Raw genomic sequence first — 15,150 nt, forward strand, 5'->3', positions numbered from 1 at the left:
ACTGTTTTGTGCGACACATTAGTGTGTCGGCTGCAGTGTGTAGGTGTGTCGCGCAAATGCTCCCTGCTCTCCTCCCAGGGCTAGAAAGGAGTTAGTTTAACCTCCGGTCTGCTAGTAAAACTGAATTACCGTGTTGCGAAATGATGCATGTCTGCAAAGTGAGTCACCAACATGAAAAGCTTGGAAAACTCTGGAATAAAGTATGAGGCAATTGCATTTGATGACGCTCCATTTGAGTAGTTGGCAATGGAGGACAGCCCTGTCTCTTCATTATCCCAGCTCCCATTTTGAGTAGGGATGAAAGAAGGCAGCAAATTCCATTCTAAACTGTGTTCATAACAAACAGCACTGTTTCCATTCCACTGCAGTTTGGTTTCTGTCATATACTATGTTATCTGTCTCTCTGTCCTGCTATTTTACATAAGTTATGTAACTATTTAGGTAACTAATGTAACTTTCATTCATTTCAATGTAAGAGAAGCAACAAAACAATGTTAAAAAAAGCCACTTATTGTATATTGTTTGCGGAATTAAACAACAACATGCTTGAATGCTGATCATATTTGTTTGATTGGTTTCCGTTCCTGGTTTCCACTGACTAACCATGCGAATTGCAGAGATTTCTGCTTCCTTTTCTATTTTCCTCAGAATTTTCTGACATCTATCACTTAGAGGGTCACTAATCTAACCAAGCTGATGTGGCCCACAACAAAATGTAGCAGACTGTCATGTTCCTTATTCAGTGCAATTCTCCAGGATACTTCATTTCATTCCTCCTCCCACATAGTTTTCTGCAGTATTCAACGGTCACTGAGCATGGTCAGTCCTCGTGGGGGTATTTTCGGAGATTTTTTGTAGCTTTACCAAACCTTAGATTCCCTCAGACCTGCAGAGACCTCCCTCTAGTGCCTGAACATCAGAAATAGGGGTAATGATGGGCTCGAAATAAAACCATTGTTGCACTGTCGGAGATTAGGTGGTATGTAGTATGTTTTCTCTTTATTGTAGTTGGCACCATTAACCATTGCTTCTCCAAATATTGTACATAATGCAGACTTGAAAAAGAAATTGAGGACCTTGAGAAAGAAGAACTGGCTATCTCAGCTAAAGAAAAGGCCATACTGAAGAAGCTTAAATCGGTAGAAAGAACCACAGAAGATATTATAAAGGTCAGTGTCTAATTTTAAAGTCCTGCTACTGATGTAATCTCTGTCGCTTTGCAAAAATAATCAATTGAGGGGGAGGCAGGGATGAAAGCAAGGGAATGTCACAGAGCTCCAAATTGAAGTTCAGCAGGGGGAAATAGGAGCAACTAAAACTTACAGTGGTCAAGCCCCTCCAAAACATGCAGGTTTATCAAGATATGTTATGTTGAGATTGCCACAGGAATGTTGCATCACATTTATACCCCAGTATTGGAATATTTGCACTTTGTGCTCTGAACTACAGCATTATTTTAGCATTAAAAATAGCTCAGGGTTAACTGTTGACTGTATATCTACGTTGGCAGAGTATCAAGAACATATGGAGGGAGGGGGGAGCCTAAACTCAGAGAGGAAAAATGCTCTCTATGTTTATTCACCCTTCAGTCAAAGACTGAACAAACACGCAAGCTTGCCAACGTGTCCTGAAAGTCAAATAGGCCCAAAGGGGTATTATGCAATCGCTTTTGTAGAGAGAAGCTACTGCCATCCATTGCCCCAGAGTGGTCTAATTGAAGATGTGGCAAGGCAGAGAAAGTCATAGACGAAAAGCTATATTGCAAGAACAGTTGTCATCACACCCAGGAATGACAAATATATCGACCAATTGCACATGCCTCATAGGAAGGTAAAATACCTTATTTAATAACCCAGCAAAATTATTTTTCTTTTTGATGTTTATTAAATTTGTATACAGTCCTATACCCACAGGTCTCAGGGCCATACACAAGATAAAATCACAAAAATACATAATAAAAATAAAGACAAAAACAACCCAATTATCACCCCTCCCCAACACATTATAAAAGGGCATCAGTTGTCAATTAGCCAAAGGCCTGGTTAAAGAGGAATGTTTTTGCATGGGACCTAAAGATATGTAACAAAGGGGCCAGGCAAGTCTTCCAGGGGAGAGACTTCCACAGTCAGGGGGGCACTACAGAAAAGGCCAAGTCTTGTGTTGCCACACTCTGGACCTTTGGTGGAGGAGGCACACGAAGAAGGGCTTCAGAATATGATCTCAGGGTCCAGAAAGGTTCATATGGAAAGAGGCAGTCCCTGAGGAAATGTTTTATATATATGGAGGATATGGTGTAGCGATTTATAGACATATACACACATATATATTCCACTGCCGCTACCTATTCTGTAGCTGTGTGGTTGACAAGCTGTGACACTTTCAACCCTACTGGTGGTTATTCACAATTCTTGCTTCTTCTTTTTTCTCAGTCTGTGAAGGTGGAAAAAGTAGAGACTAAAGAAGGTATGTTCACTCAGAAGCCCTGAATTTTACATTATTTGTGACTAACGTTAGAGGTAAAAATGGTTATGTATTAACCATTCTCTCTTTTCACAGAGCCACCTGACTACATTTATGCCAACATACCTGACCTTCCAAAATCTTTCAGGCCTTCTGCACTTAAAAGGACAGGGCATCTAGAAGCAGAGGACGATGAAGAAAAGCGAAAAGGTAAAATTCAGCAATGCAGTTAAAGAAAGGGTGTAGATTTATAATGGGGTACATCTAAAATGGGGTACATCTAAAAGGAAATGAAATGTGTATTTGAAATAAATAAGTATGCATAGATTAGATAGATGATAAATAAATAGATAGATAGATAGATAGATAGATAGATAGATGATAGAACACACAGAGAGACACAAATCTTTTTTTCTACTCCATGTACCTCAGTATTGTCTACTTTGACCTGTAGTGCTCTCCAGGGTTTGATGCATTTGACTAAACTTCTAAACAGACTTTTCTCATAAGATATATACAGTGGTACCTTGGGTTACATACGCTTCAGGTTACTTACGCTTCAGGTTACAGACTCTGCTAACCCAGAAATAGTACCTCCGGTTAAGAACTTTACTTCAGGATGAGAACAGAATCGTGCAGCAGCAGCGCGGCAGCAGCAGGAGGCCCCATTAGCTAAAGTGGTCTTCAGGTTAAGAACAGTTTCAGGTTAAAAACAGACCTCCGGAACGAATTAAGTACTTAACCCGACGTACCACTGCATATATTTGAGGATGTGTTGCACTGGCTACACACAATGTTGTTTTGTTTGTTCTATTTTGTTTTGCATGAGTTTTGCCTGTGCTTCATTTGCCAAGTAAAGAGTGTGATGATGAGCACACTATTCTTCCTTGTCAAAGACATCTTGTTTCCAGAATACTGCTAGCTATATCTGTTCCATGTTCCCGAATATCTCAAATGCTGAAATGAGAGGATGGGCAGGTTCTTAATTAGCAAACATTTTGAAACGCCCAGAGCTTGCCCTAGAGCATTGGCAAAGACTGAACGCAAACCAGTGCCTTCCAGATACCGACACAGAAATTCAAGCTCAACCCCATGGCTGATCTTTAGCGAGAGCCAAAATGACAAGCTGGAAGATGTTCCCTTAATCACTCCTTTTGTTTCCTCAAACCTTGCAAGTTGGCAGAAGAACGTGAGGTCCAATGAGTGTCATTGTCTACCTTAACTTTATTGTGCTATATCAAACTTGCACGTTATCCCAGTAGCAGGAATGGAAATTGTTGTCTCGGCTCTGCTTACTCGTTGCCATGGGTGTGACAAGCTCTTGCTCTTCAGCAGGACTGCTTAAAAAAATAAGAGTCTTGCTGAATCATGCCAGAGGCCTATCTAGCCCAGCTGCCTTAAACCAAGTCAGATGACCGATTCATCTAGTTCAGCATTATCTTCACTACTGCCAATAGCATTTTGGTCTTTTCCTACCCTAACCTGGAGATGCCAGGGATCTAGTGGATACAAAGCACAGTCTCTACCCCTGAGCTTTGGTCCTTCCTGAGGAATTGGTGTTTCTGTTTTTCAGGCAATGCCCTAGAGGTGCACGTGTGCTCAGATAGGCTAGTAGAACGACTTCCTGTCATGAATTTATTTGTAACACTGACTTACAAGCTCAGCCCTACTGCCACCAGAACACAGATAACCCACCAACCTGTTCTGGCATTTCGCAGAGAGGGAAATGGTTGTTGTTTAGTCATATAGTCGTGTCCGACTCTTCGTGACCCCATGGACCAGAGCACGCCAGGCTCTTCTGTCTTCCACTGCCTCCCACAGTTTGGTCAGACTCATGTTTGTAGCTTCGAGAACACTGTCCAACCATCTCGTCCTCTGTCGTCCCCTTCTCCTTGTGCCCTCCATCTTTCCCAACATCAGGGTCTTTTCCAGGGAGTCTTCTCTTCTCATGAGGTGGCCAAAGTATTGGAGCCTCAGCTTCACGATCTGTCCTTCCAGTGAGCACTCAGGGCTAATTTCCTTAAGAATGGAGAGGTTTGATGTTCTTGCAGTCCATGGGACTCTCAAGAGTCTCCTCCAGCACCATAATTCAAAAGCATCAATTCTTCGGCGATCAGCCTTCTTTATGGTCCAGCTTTCACTTCCATACATCACTACTGGGAAAACCATAGCTTTTACTATACGGACCTTTCTTGGCAAGGTGATGTCTCTACTTTTTAAGATGCTGTCTAGGTTTGTCATTGCTTTTCTCCCACAGTATTACAGCAGCTGTTTGTGTGGACCTCCATTCCACACCCCATCCTTGCTTTAAACCATTGCAGGTAGCCGAACAGTAAGACCGAGAGCTGCCTCTCTAGTCTTTAAAGGACAGGCGACATATAGCTCAAACCAGCGAGGAAAAGATAGGGAGGAGGCTGGAAAAGGGAGATGGAAAGCTCTCTGTATTGCTCATGAACTCCTCCTTAGCGCCTCCAATCCATTGGGCTCAAAATCTCCTCCCAAGTAGCAGTGTATTCTGCCAGTGGATCCTAAGATATCTGATGTCTTCCTCCAACCATCTGTGACCCCAGTTATCACAGAGGCTAACTGCATGTGACAGTGGCAAAAGCCATTTCCTGGAGCATGGGTTGTGCTGGACTTACATAGGGTAGGCTCAGGGTGATTGAAACCAGACAAGAAACAGTATAAGGGATAGAAAAGACGTGCTCAGTCTTCGTGCCTGCACTTTCCCTACTCCAAAACACACTTCCCAGGTGCTTTTAAGAGCAGCGGGGCTTGCCTCCAGTCTTTGAGCTCCATCAGGAGAAAAACAGTTGCAGGGAGAGCATTACAAGTAAGAAAAATAGCAGCTGGAGAAGAATATATCACACCCTGCATCCCTGCATGCATTGCTTGAAATTATTCGACACGTTCCACAGGAAACTGCTGGTGCCCCATGTTCTAAAATAACCGCCTGCTGCTGTCATGTGCAAGTTCTTGTGACCTAGCATAATATTTTTTTTACAGTGGTACCTTGGGTTACATACGCTTCAGGTTACATACGCTTCAGGTTACAGACTCTGCTAACCCAGAAATAGTACCCCTGGTTAAGAACTTTGCTTCAGGATGAGACAGAAATCGTGCTCCGGCGGCGCAGCGGCAACAGGAGGCCCCATTAGCTAAAGTGATGCTTCAGGTTAAGAACAGTTTCAGGTTAAGAACGGACCTCCGGAACGAATGAAGTACTTAACCTGAGGTACCACTGTATTATTATTATTATTAACATTTGTCTGAGAGAGTGAAGTTGGTGTTGTTTCATCTCTTCAGGTCTTTGTTGATTTGTCGCCACAAGGGGTTGTAGTTGTGGAGGTACAATTTGTTGAGGTTTCTGCTTATTTGTACCCCTAGGTATCTGAACTTGGTGCAGCAAAGTTTTATCTTGGTGATGTTGGCGAATTCTTTTCGGGTATGGGGCACACAGCCTCCGACTTTGCAAAGTTTACCTGTAGGCCCAACACCATTGCAAATGTGTTGAGTTCTCTGATTAGGGAGGTTGCTGTATTTATGGGGTCTGGTGTTCGACCATTAGGTCGTCTGCAAAGAGCCCTAATTTATTGTATTATTGACATTTGTATATATCTTTAGCACTTGTGTTACTTTGCTTTATAAAGGACTCTTATTTCTTCTGTTGCAGCATTGTTCGCTATGGAAATTAAAGTTGAAAAAGACCTGAAGACTGGAGAAAGCACAGTTTTGTCGACAATACCACTACCATCAGAGGAATTTAAGGGCGCAGGAGTGAAAGTGTACGATGATGGCAGAAAGTCGGTCTATGCGGTGTGTTCCAATGGAAATGTCACAAACAAGGAAGTAGATGACCTTGCGCCTGTTGAAGTGGAGGACCTCTTGAGGCAGGCAACGGAGAAACAATCCAAGTCTCCCACTGAATATCATGAACCAGTATATGCAAACCAGTTTTGCAGGCCCACAACTCCCCAGAATGATAAGTTAGTCCAGGGACCAAATAGCCAAAAAGGAGCTCTTCAAAACAAGACAAACAGCCTGGACTGTTTTTATAAGGAACCTGCCTATAAAAAAGAGCAACCATTTAAAGAAAATGGCCTAGATTCTTCCAAGAGCTATCGGCACAATTCTCACTCTCCGGTCCTTCAACGAACACGAAGCCCACCACAGATTAGCCCCCCAAACAAGATGGCAACTAACGTTCAAAGAGAAATTCTACAAGAGGCTGTTGAACCCTATCAGAAGATGGGAGAGAACCAACAAGGTATAAAATTCAGAAACTCTGTAAGTACCCATGAAAGGCCTCCTTCAGGAACTCTGGAAAGTGATGAAGGTTCTAGTTATAGTGTGGTCCAAGCTGTGCCGTGTTACGTGGATGATACCGAACCTGTTACAATGATTTTCATGGGTTACCAGCATGTGGACGATGAAGAACTGAATAAAACTGTCTGTGGGTATGATGGACTTATCCATGCAGAACTCGTCGTCATTGACGATGACGGTGAAGAAGAGGACAGCAAGGAGGAGAGTCGAGCTGGAAAGCCTTTGTATCATCCAGTTGGTCCTTCTAGCCAGGTCTACCAGACCTCCAACCAAACAAGTGCAATTCCACAGACAAACCCCAGCAAAACCACCAGTGACGGTGTAAATGTGTCGCCTTATAAAAATTCCATATCGCTCAAGGAGCAAGAAGAAAGTCTAAGCTGTGCTACCTACAATGGTCAGATCGATAGCCGGTTATCAGGTGATGGAACAGAGGATCCCTCCTTAACAGGTAAAAAAAGGGGCAAGTCACGACACTGTTGCGCTCTCATGTGACAGACTGACTACTTCTCTTTCTCCCTTCGTTCCTTCCTTGCTTCCTCTTGGCATCTCTACACCTCAGAGCTGACTAATACAGACTATCTAACCCATTTCTCCCATGTTCTAACACTTTCATTCAAGTGTTAACAATGTTAACCATGCTACACTGAAGGACCTAAGTGCAGAATGCAGCAAAAAAAAAATTAAAAGCTCCAGATACGGCTGGTATAAATCAGATACAGATCTTTGTACTTCAAGTGCAACTTGGAAACACTGATTAAAATGTTATCTCCTTGGTCCTATGGCATGTGAGAAAAATGGTTGCATTTCAGTAGTAAATAATAGCCTTTCTTCCTATTCTGCGTCTCCATTTCTGGAGCTCAGTCATGCCTCTCTCTGTTCTCCCAACTTTGTACTGTATAATGTACCTTGCACCTTAACACAGAAAGGCTGGTTGAACAGGTTTGCTTTACTTTAACCTTGATTTAACATTGGCCACTTCACTTGAAATGTATTTATGCAAGTTTTGATATCTTTTCTTAGCCTGCTTGATTTGGATGTATGTGGGTTTGTTTGTTTGTTTGTTTGTTTGTTTGTTTTTTAATAGTAAGTATGACTAAAATCCAATTCTTTTATCTAACCTCTGTCTGTCTGTCTTCCTTAAAATAAAAAGGTGTTACATTTTCTAACCTGTTTGCATGATTACTTTCACTCTGCTTTCACTCTCCTCCTTGCTAGAAGCTTTTTGTATTCTGTATGCTTCTTAGAACACAACAGCCTCAAATCCAAGTACTTCAAACTTCTGGTAATAGTTCTGTTGGGGGAATAAAGGACTGGGTTCACCCAACGTGGACTGCAACATATAGGCCTGATTCCCCCCCCAAAAGTAAAGCTGAATTATTTGGATTTATAACAGTTTACATCTATTGATTTAATTTAGGACTAATACTGTGAATATGCATGCAGTTGCACAAAGGAGATCCCACTAACAAAAATAAGAAAAGTATAAAGGTAAAGGTAAAGGGACCCCTGACCATCAGGTCCAGTCGTGACCGACTCTGGGGTTGCGCGCTCATCTCACTCTATAGGCCGAGGGAGCTGGCGTTTGTCCGCAGACAGCTTCCGGGTCATGTGGCCAGCATGACTAAGCCACTTCTGGCAAACCAGAGCAGCACACGGAAATGCTGTTTACCTTCCCGCCAGAGCGGTACCTATTTATCTACTTGCACTTTGACGTGCTTTCAAACTGCTAGGTTGGCAGGAGCAGGGACCGAACAACGGAAGCTCACCCCGTTGCAGGGATTCGAACCGCCAACCTTCTGATCGGCAAGCCCTAGGCTCTGTGGTTTAACCCACAGCGCCACTTCAATATAAATGGATTTAGCACCCAACAGATTTATTTCAATGGGCTTTGAACTTTGGCAGACCTGCACATGTATTGAAGCCTGCCGGTCTGTTTTACAAACTTCCCCCATCTTTGTTTTCAAGGCAGTTGACAAAAACAGAACATTAATCAAGCCACAGATGAGCCACCATACATGACATTGTGTTGTGTTATGGGGTCATGAGTCCTGCCTGTTTTATGTCTTCCAGCTTCAATGGCATTTACGGAGCCAGCTTTTCGTGATCTATCTCTTTGTGTTAAAATTTTGGAACGCATTGCAGCACATTCATCTCAGGTGCTCACCACCTGCCAATAGTGCTCCTCCAAATATAAGTTCCATAGTAGAATAATGGAATTCATATTAATCTAAGCTAGCCTGGAGCACACTGTTCCCTGACTGCAGAACTTGTCCCCACTGCTGAAGCCAAGTAGTTCTTCTTGTTGCTTTGGTCCTCTTCCCATGCATTGTTACTGTGCCTCGCCACATACGGAGTAAGTGGAGAATGCTAGGAAATGACTAATTTTCCCAAACAGTCTCCTAATTATCCTGCTTGCCCCCCAAAGAAAACAAAGCCAGGAAGACCAGCTGTAGGGCAAGGTAGCAAACAAACAAAGAGCTGCTTGGGAGAGGGGAATAGAGGCGTTCTCAGATCTATTTTATTTACTTGTTCCTTGTCAAAACCCATCTTACGAAATGCCCTGAAGTCAGTGCCACCGTGCCATGTCAGGGGAAGGCCCAGTAGTCCACAGAAGCATTCCTGGATGCCTTTCGCATTGGAGGAGGAGAGTGCTTAAAAATCTAAACAACAAAAAGGGGCAGCCTTTGTAACCCTGGGGGGGGGGATAAGAGTTTCGTACCAAGGAAGGAAAAGAGGCACAAGTGTCAACAGGCCAGAATGGAAATGGTGACACCTCCTGCAGTTCAGTCCATGAAGTTTCTAGCCTTCAAACATTTTCAAACCCAACTCCTTGCACCTGATTTTGGTTCTAGACTGTGGAGTTTTGATTTTTTTATTAAAGTAGATCCTACAAGGCCCAATGTGTAGTGAACAAAGGCTGTATGAAACATTTCGTGGCTTAAAAAACACAGCAAGGTCACTCTTTTCCTTGACTTGGAATGAAGTTGGCTTGGTGGGCAAATGCCTTAAAATCCAGTATTTCATAAGAAACAGCAAGATACATATCAATCTAGCATTGTGCATACATCACTTCCCAAACCAGTGGCAGGAGTGCACTGCATTCAGAGTGAAGAGAATTCTCAACTGAGAAATTAAAAGGCATATTGTTTACTGTCAAATGTCCAGCAAGTTAGAGGGCAGATCAATGACCACTTTGACAGCTGTGCAAGGGGTTTTACTGCCCATTCTTCCTTCACCTGCCACCTATGCTGTTGTCTCTCTGCACACTAATAACTTCTGATTTTTAACTCTACTAACACAATGCTCTCTTGGACCTAACCATTTGAGGTAAGTTCAATTCTCTTTAAAAGTTAGATTTAGAAGTGGGATAACACATGGAATTTGTGACTTTTTTATTTATTTATGTTGCAGCTCTGAGAATGAGAATGGCAAAACTGGGCAAAAAGGTCATTTAGGAGCTGCAGTGGTATAAATACTAAGTATCTGCTGGTGTGATGTGAAGCAGAAGAAGAGCTTTCTACATTTCGGACTTTGACGGCTTTCGCCTATTCGCATAAGAATAATGACACCCTGCAGCAAAGGGAATGGACCGCAAGTGGTGCTTCCAGCTACTCAACCCAATCCATATGAATTTAACTTCAAGTGCCTTCAAAAATTTCTGATAACAAATGGGACATTTCTAATAAATGCTATGACTATGTAATTGGAAGCTAAGAGCCAGTATCTTTAACAAGGCTGCACCCATAAGAGTCCCATTTATTGAGTGAGGGTTGGCTGTTTCCTATTCAGATCATTCTCTAAGCCCAACCACACAAGCAAGAAAATATCTTCCTATTCTTACCAATTGTGGATGGAGTGTCACAGCTCATGATTTGTACATTCCCATAAATCACGGGATCTGAAGTGGGACTATGACACTTCAGGAGGTTTACTACTACCCAAACCCACCATCTTCCCTAGAGATTATCTCCATGTGTTCTTTTGGTTCTTGTTAAGGAAACTCCTGGCAGCGTGAACTACATACTCTAACCAACAGCTTTTGTCAGGCCTCATTCATCTCTCACAGGGTGACTAGGGGTGCCGAAAGATAGCTTTCTACTTCTGACAGTGGCAGGGCCAGTTCTCTGAACTACAAATAGCCTTGACCTATGTACAATCCTGGGACATGGGTGGCACTGTGGGTTAAACCACAGAGCCTAGGACTTGCCGATCAGAAGGTCGGCGGTTCAAATCCCTGCAACGGGGTGAGCTCCTGTTGCTCAGTCCCAGCTCCTGCCAACCTAGCAGTTCAAAAGCACATCAAAGTGCAAGTAGATAAATAGGTACCGCTCCAGCGGGAAAGTAAACGGCGTTTCCATGCGCTGCTCTGGTTTGCCAGAAGTGGCTTAGTCTTGATGGCCACATGACCCAGAAGCTGTACGCCGGCTCCCTCGGCCAATAAAGCGAGATGAGCACCACTACCCCAGAGTTGGCCACAACTGGACCTAATGGTCAGGGGTCCCTTTAACTTTACCTATGTACAATCCCACCTGGCCCCCTATCACCAGCCTGCCAGCTGTGGACCACGGAAATGGCAAGAGCAGAGACTGTAGTAAGATATTTATATGGTTAACAGTACTTGCCCAAGTGTGTTTGCAGCTTCAAAAGTGAAGGCATCATGCATATGTAAAACCCTACTAGAGATGGAAAGCGCTGCCACTCTCTACTTATGCACTCATACTCAATGCACCCTGCATTGTGTCAACCCCATCGCATTTCCCCATTCAGAATTGGGGCGGGGGGAGGTCAAAAGTCTGTTATGGGGTGGGTGGGTGGGTGGGTGGGAGAGAGACCAGCAAGCAGGGTTTAGGTGTTTCTTTCCACCATCTTATGCTTATATCCATCTGTCACTTTTCCACTCCATAGTTACAGACTCCCACTGACCTAGGAATATGCCCCATTGAATTCAATAGGATTTACTGCTGCATAGTCATGGTTAGGATTGTGCCGTTAGCCACTTCAGATTAGACAGCGCTTCCCCGCACCACTGTGGTCATTTTTCCTCCAGCGCCTCTGCTAAACACATTTTCAGACGGGTAGAGGTCTACATGGCCAAAGTTCTCAAAAAGTTAAGGAAAAAATCACAACAAATCATGCTCCAGCATAAGGATTTGCTAGAAGGAAAGTTCTCTGCTTCAGGACATAGCTACCGTATCTGCTGCACAAGAACTCAGCCTGGGCCACAAATAGGACAGAGAAAAAAATGGGCAAGACTTGCTGATTTGGAGAATTTCTGGAGACAACTGGCTGCATCATAAACAGTACATATGTGTACAAAAAAATATTTAAAATAGTTGAAATTTTGTTTGGGCATTGTGCTTTCAAAGCACAGATTTCTATTCTGATAAACATTTAGATTTGTGCTTGTGGGCTGTTTCATTTCTTTGCATTGACAATTGTTTAAACTTAACCATGATTAAACTCTGAGCAAGAGCACCCCACAGTGTCTCAGCAGTAGAAGTGACAGTCCCAGTGGCTCGGCTGTGCATCCAAGAGTTTTATATGAAAATGCCAAGTGCAGCAAGACTGCATCTTCCCTACAAACAGGTCAAAGACAATATGAGAGAGAGAGAGAGAGAGAGAGAGAGAGAGAGAGAGAGAGAGAGAGAGAGATTTGGCAAGCAGATTAGCCTGCTTCAATGCATAAGTAATACATATAGTTATGGCAAGAGGCCAGGGGTTCTCTTTAATTGCCCATTTCATTAACTTTCAGACAGTGATTCAGGGACACCTGAAAATGCAAGTCCATGTGTGGATGGCACTTGCTTCTGGACAAACTGAGATGGCTTCTTCATATAAATATCAAGAAAAAAGTACGCAGAGTACACAAAGCAACTCTTTTAATTTATGCAATTCACACTTTCATAATAAGATAAAAAAATGAAGCACTGGAATGTAACGCACAAATATAAAATCAGTGCAGATGGTCTCACACTTGATTTGTGCAGGGTGTAGCAAGTAGGGAAAGCAAGGAAAGGGTCAAGAGGACAGGGAGTAAGAAATCCAGTTATTTCAATCTAGTGTGGAAGACAACATGAACCACAATGGGTGGAATCCAATTGCATCCTTTTGCCTGTGGGAAGAGTTTTTCATCCAGCAGCAGCCTTTGCAAATGGATGAGGACAGATTATTTTTGTTCATTCTGCACCTCCCCCTCCCACCAGCAGCATCTTCCATGCTATTCTTGAGGGACCCACACCATCTAGAGCAGGAAAGGGGTGCATTGTCATCTGCCTCTGCTGTTTGCAGTGACATCTAATGGATAATTGGATTTCACCCAGAGACTGCAGGTTGACAGTTTTTTTCATACATACACATATTTATATATATATGTGCCAATCATTCTTTAAACAAAAGTTGGCACTAGTTCTAGAGAGCTTTTTGGTACAGCTACTAGTTACCTGTTAAAGAAACTCAGAGTGAGGAGAGAGATGTAATCTACAGGAACACTGGTTGCTTCAAAGGAGAAAGGGCAGTTAGATCTCCACCAGAGCTGTTCCCCCCCCCCACCCTTAACACCACATAGTCTTCCAACAGAGCTACAAATCCAAGACCTTTGTGTCAAACACAGTCCTGGGGATCTCCGATGCCTGAAATAAGTTGTTCCAAACGATATCTGGCCCCTAACTGGCTTCCATTCTCGTTCCCTCTCGACTCACAAAATTGTTTCCAAATATAACTGCTGAAATCCCTATGGATGAGGCATCCTTAAAAACTAATGTCTTACAGTCTGTAATCCAGCCTTTAGTGGTAGACCATTATTCTTCATCACACTGAGACAATGACTATCTGCATCCATGCTCAGGTTAGAGGCAGGCCGGTGAGAGAGATATGTAGACCTTTAACCATCCTCTAGCTAGCCTATAGATAGACCATGAGCATAGAGAGCTCGTATGTCATTATGGTGGTGGTTGCAGGTGGAGACTAGCTAGGAGTGACATGAACATGTTGACCTATTAGATGGACGGACAGACAGCTGATCAAGTGCAATGGCAGGCAGTCCAGTTCAAATCAATGGCAACCCTGGAACAAGAAAGGCCAACTTCTCAAATGGAAGCTCTCCCTTGAGCCTTGAAGTGACCGATGAATCTACAGGATCCAGATAGACAAATGTTGAAGGGAGGCGTTTAGTCATGCTGGAGACCAAGGCAGTTCTGACCAGGTTGGGACAACGTATTTGCCAAGAAAGGTCTAATTCTGCCCTGCATCGGCTGTATAACGAGGACCAGGTTTATATGAGGTTTCTTAAATCCCGAATTGGTAGTGTTTACGTTACAGATCGTCCTTCTGCTATGAACTTCAGCAAGACACGTCTCCAACAGTTCTATTGCAAGCTCTTTGAAGTATTAAAGGCTTCTTCTTTGTCATACTTTTACAATTGCTGTCAGGAAGGTGATGAGAAATGCCACATTGCCGCTAATGTAGATGAACAGCACTGTCTTTTTAAATGTGTGCCCCTGTAAAGAGAGAAAGGGAAACACTGGGAATGCAACCGTTTGTGAAAATGCTGAGTCAGTTCAGAAAAAAGGCATGTGTCTACCAGTCTAGCCTTCTCCATCATGGTGCCCTGGCAAAAATAAAGAGTAGAGAGGATATACGGCAAGTATGTGAAAACCATAGCTGTCAACATTTTCCTTTTTTTAAGGGAAATTCCTTTATTGCGAATAGGATTCCTCACAAGAAAAGGAAAAAGTTGACATCTATGGTGAAAACTCTGGCCCATCAGATGCCAATTGTGGTTCGAGGACCCGATCCCCGCTTAGTGAAATGAAAACACACGGACACGTAATATAAGGTTAATGGGCAAGAAAAGGCCACAACTTTATTGATTACAGCAAGTGAAAAGGTATTGGCTTAGGCATTGGACCACGACAATTGACTCCACCCACTTGAAGAGGGGTGAGCCTAAAAAGGGGGTTTATTCACCAGTAGGTGGAGCCTGTTGATGCTAATCCAACTATAAGCTCTCCCCTGATGTCACCGAGGGTCGTGCCATGGCCCCCCGCTACACAGGCATCGGACAGGATCCACGACCGCCGGATTCCTTTAACGGAATACCCAAAATTGAAGGCGTAGGCGATGGCCACACCTAGCCCTTCCACACACCACAAACACATTCCAATGCCTGACCTACCCACCAATACCAAGAAAGTTGTGACGATTGTTACAAGGTAGGCGAAAAAACCACAAGGCCTAATGCCAAATGGAAAAATTCCTACCAGGCCCCCTGGACAACCTGGGCGACCAACCTAAGGTCCATAGCAAGGCCAAAAGAAAAAACCAAAACCCTGAGCTCTAAGGGAGTGGAGGGTGGGTGACTCA

The 15,150-nt window shown here is 43.4% G+C and overlaps 2 protein-coding genes across 5 annotated transcripts in view; one reads left to right on the top strand and one right to left on the bottom strand.

Moving 5' to 3' along the window:
* Positions 1 to 10,492, top strand: part of PALMD (palmdelphin) — a 64,983-nt gene extending 54,491 nt beyond the window's left edge. For both annotated transcript variants that reach the window (XM_082227918.1, XM_082227919.1), the window contains 5 exons: positions 1,055 to 1,169; positions 2,430 to 2,463; positions 2,557 to 2,670; positions 6,134 to 7,237; positions 10,201 to 10,492. In XM_082227918.1, coding sequence (XP_082084044.1) covers positions 1,055 to 1,169; positions 2,430 to 2,463; positions 2,557 to 2,670; positions 6,134 to 7,237; positions 10,201 to 10,244 — 1,411 coding nt within the window. In that variant the 3' untranslated portion in view covers positions 10,245 to 10,492. The remainder of the gene's footprint in view (positions 1 to 1,054; positions 1,170 to 2,429; positions 2,464 to 2,556; positions 2,671 to 6,133; positions 7,238 to 10,200) is intronic.
* A 2,159-nt stretch (positions 10,493 to 12,651) lies between these two features.
* LOC309535099 (ferric-chelate reductase 1-like) overlaps positions 12,652 to 15,150 on the bottom strand; it is a 41,034-nt gene continuing 38,535 nt past the window's right edge. For all 3 annotated transcript variants that reach the window (XM_082227881.1, XM_082227882.1, XM_082227883.1), the window contains exon 16: positions 12,652 to 14,285. In XM_082227881.1, the coding sequence (XP_082084007.1) occupies positions 14,193 to 14,285 (93 nt within the window). In that variant the 3' untranslated portion in view covers positions 12,652 to 14,192. The remainder of the gene's footprint in view (positions 14,286 to 15,150) is intronic.

The sequence above is a fragment of the Podarcis vaucheri genome (genome assembly GCF_965113315.1).
Source record: "Podarcis vaucheri genome assembly, chromosome: 6".
Taxonomy (NCBI): domain Eukaryota; kingdom Metazoa; phylum Chordata; class Lepidosauria; order Squamata; family Lacertidae; genus Podarcis; species Podarcis vaucheri.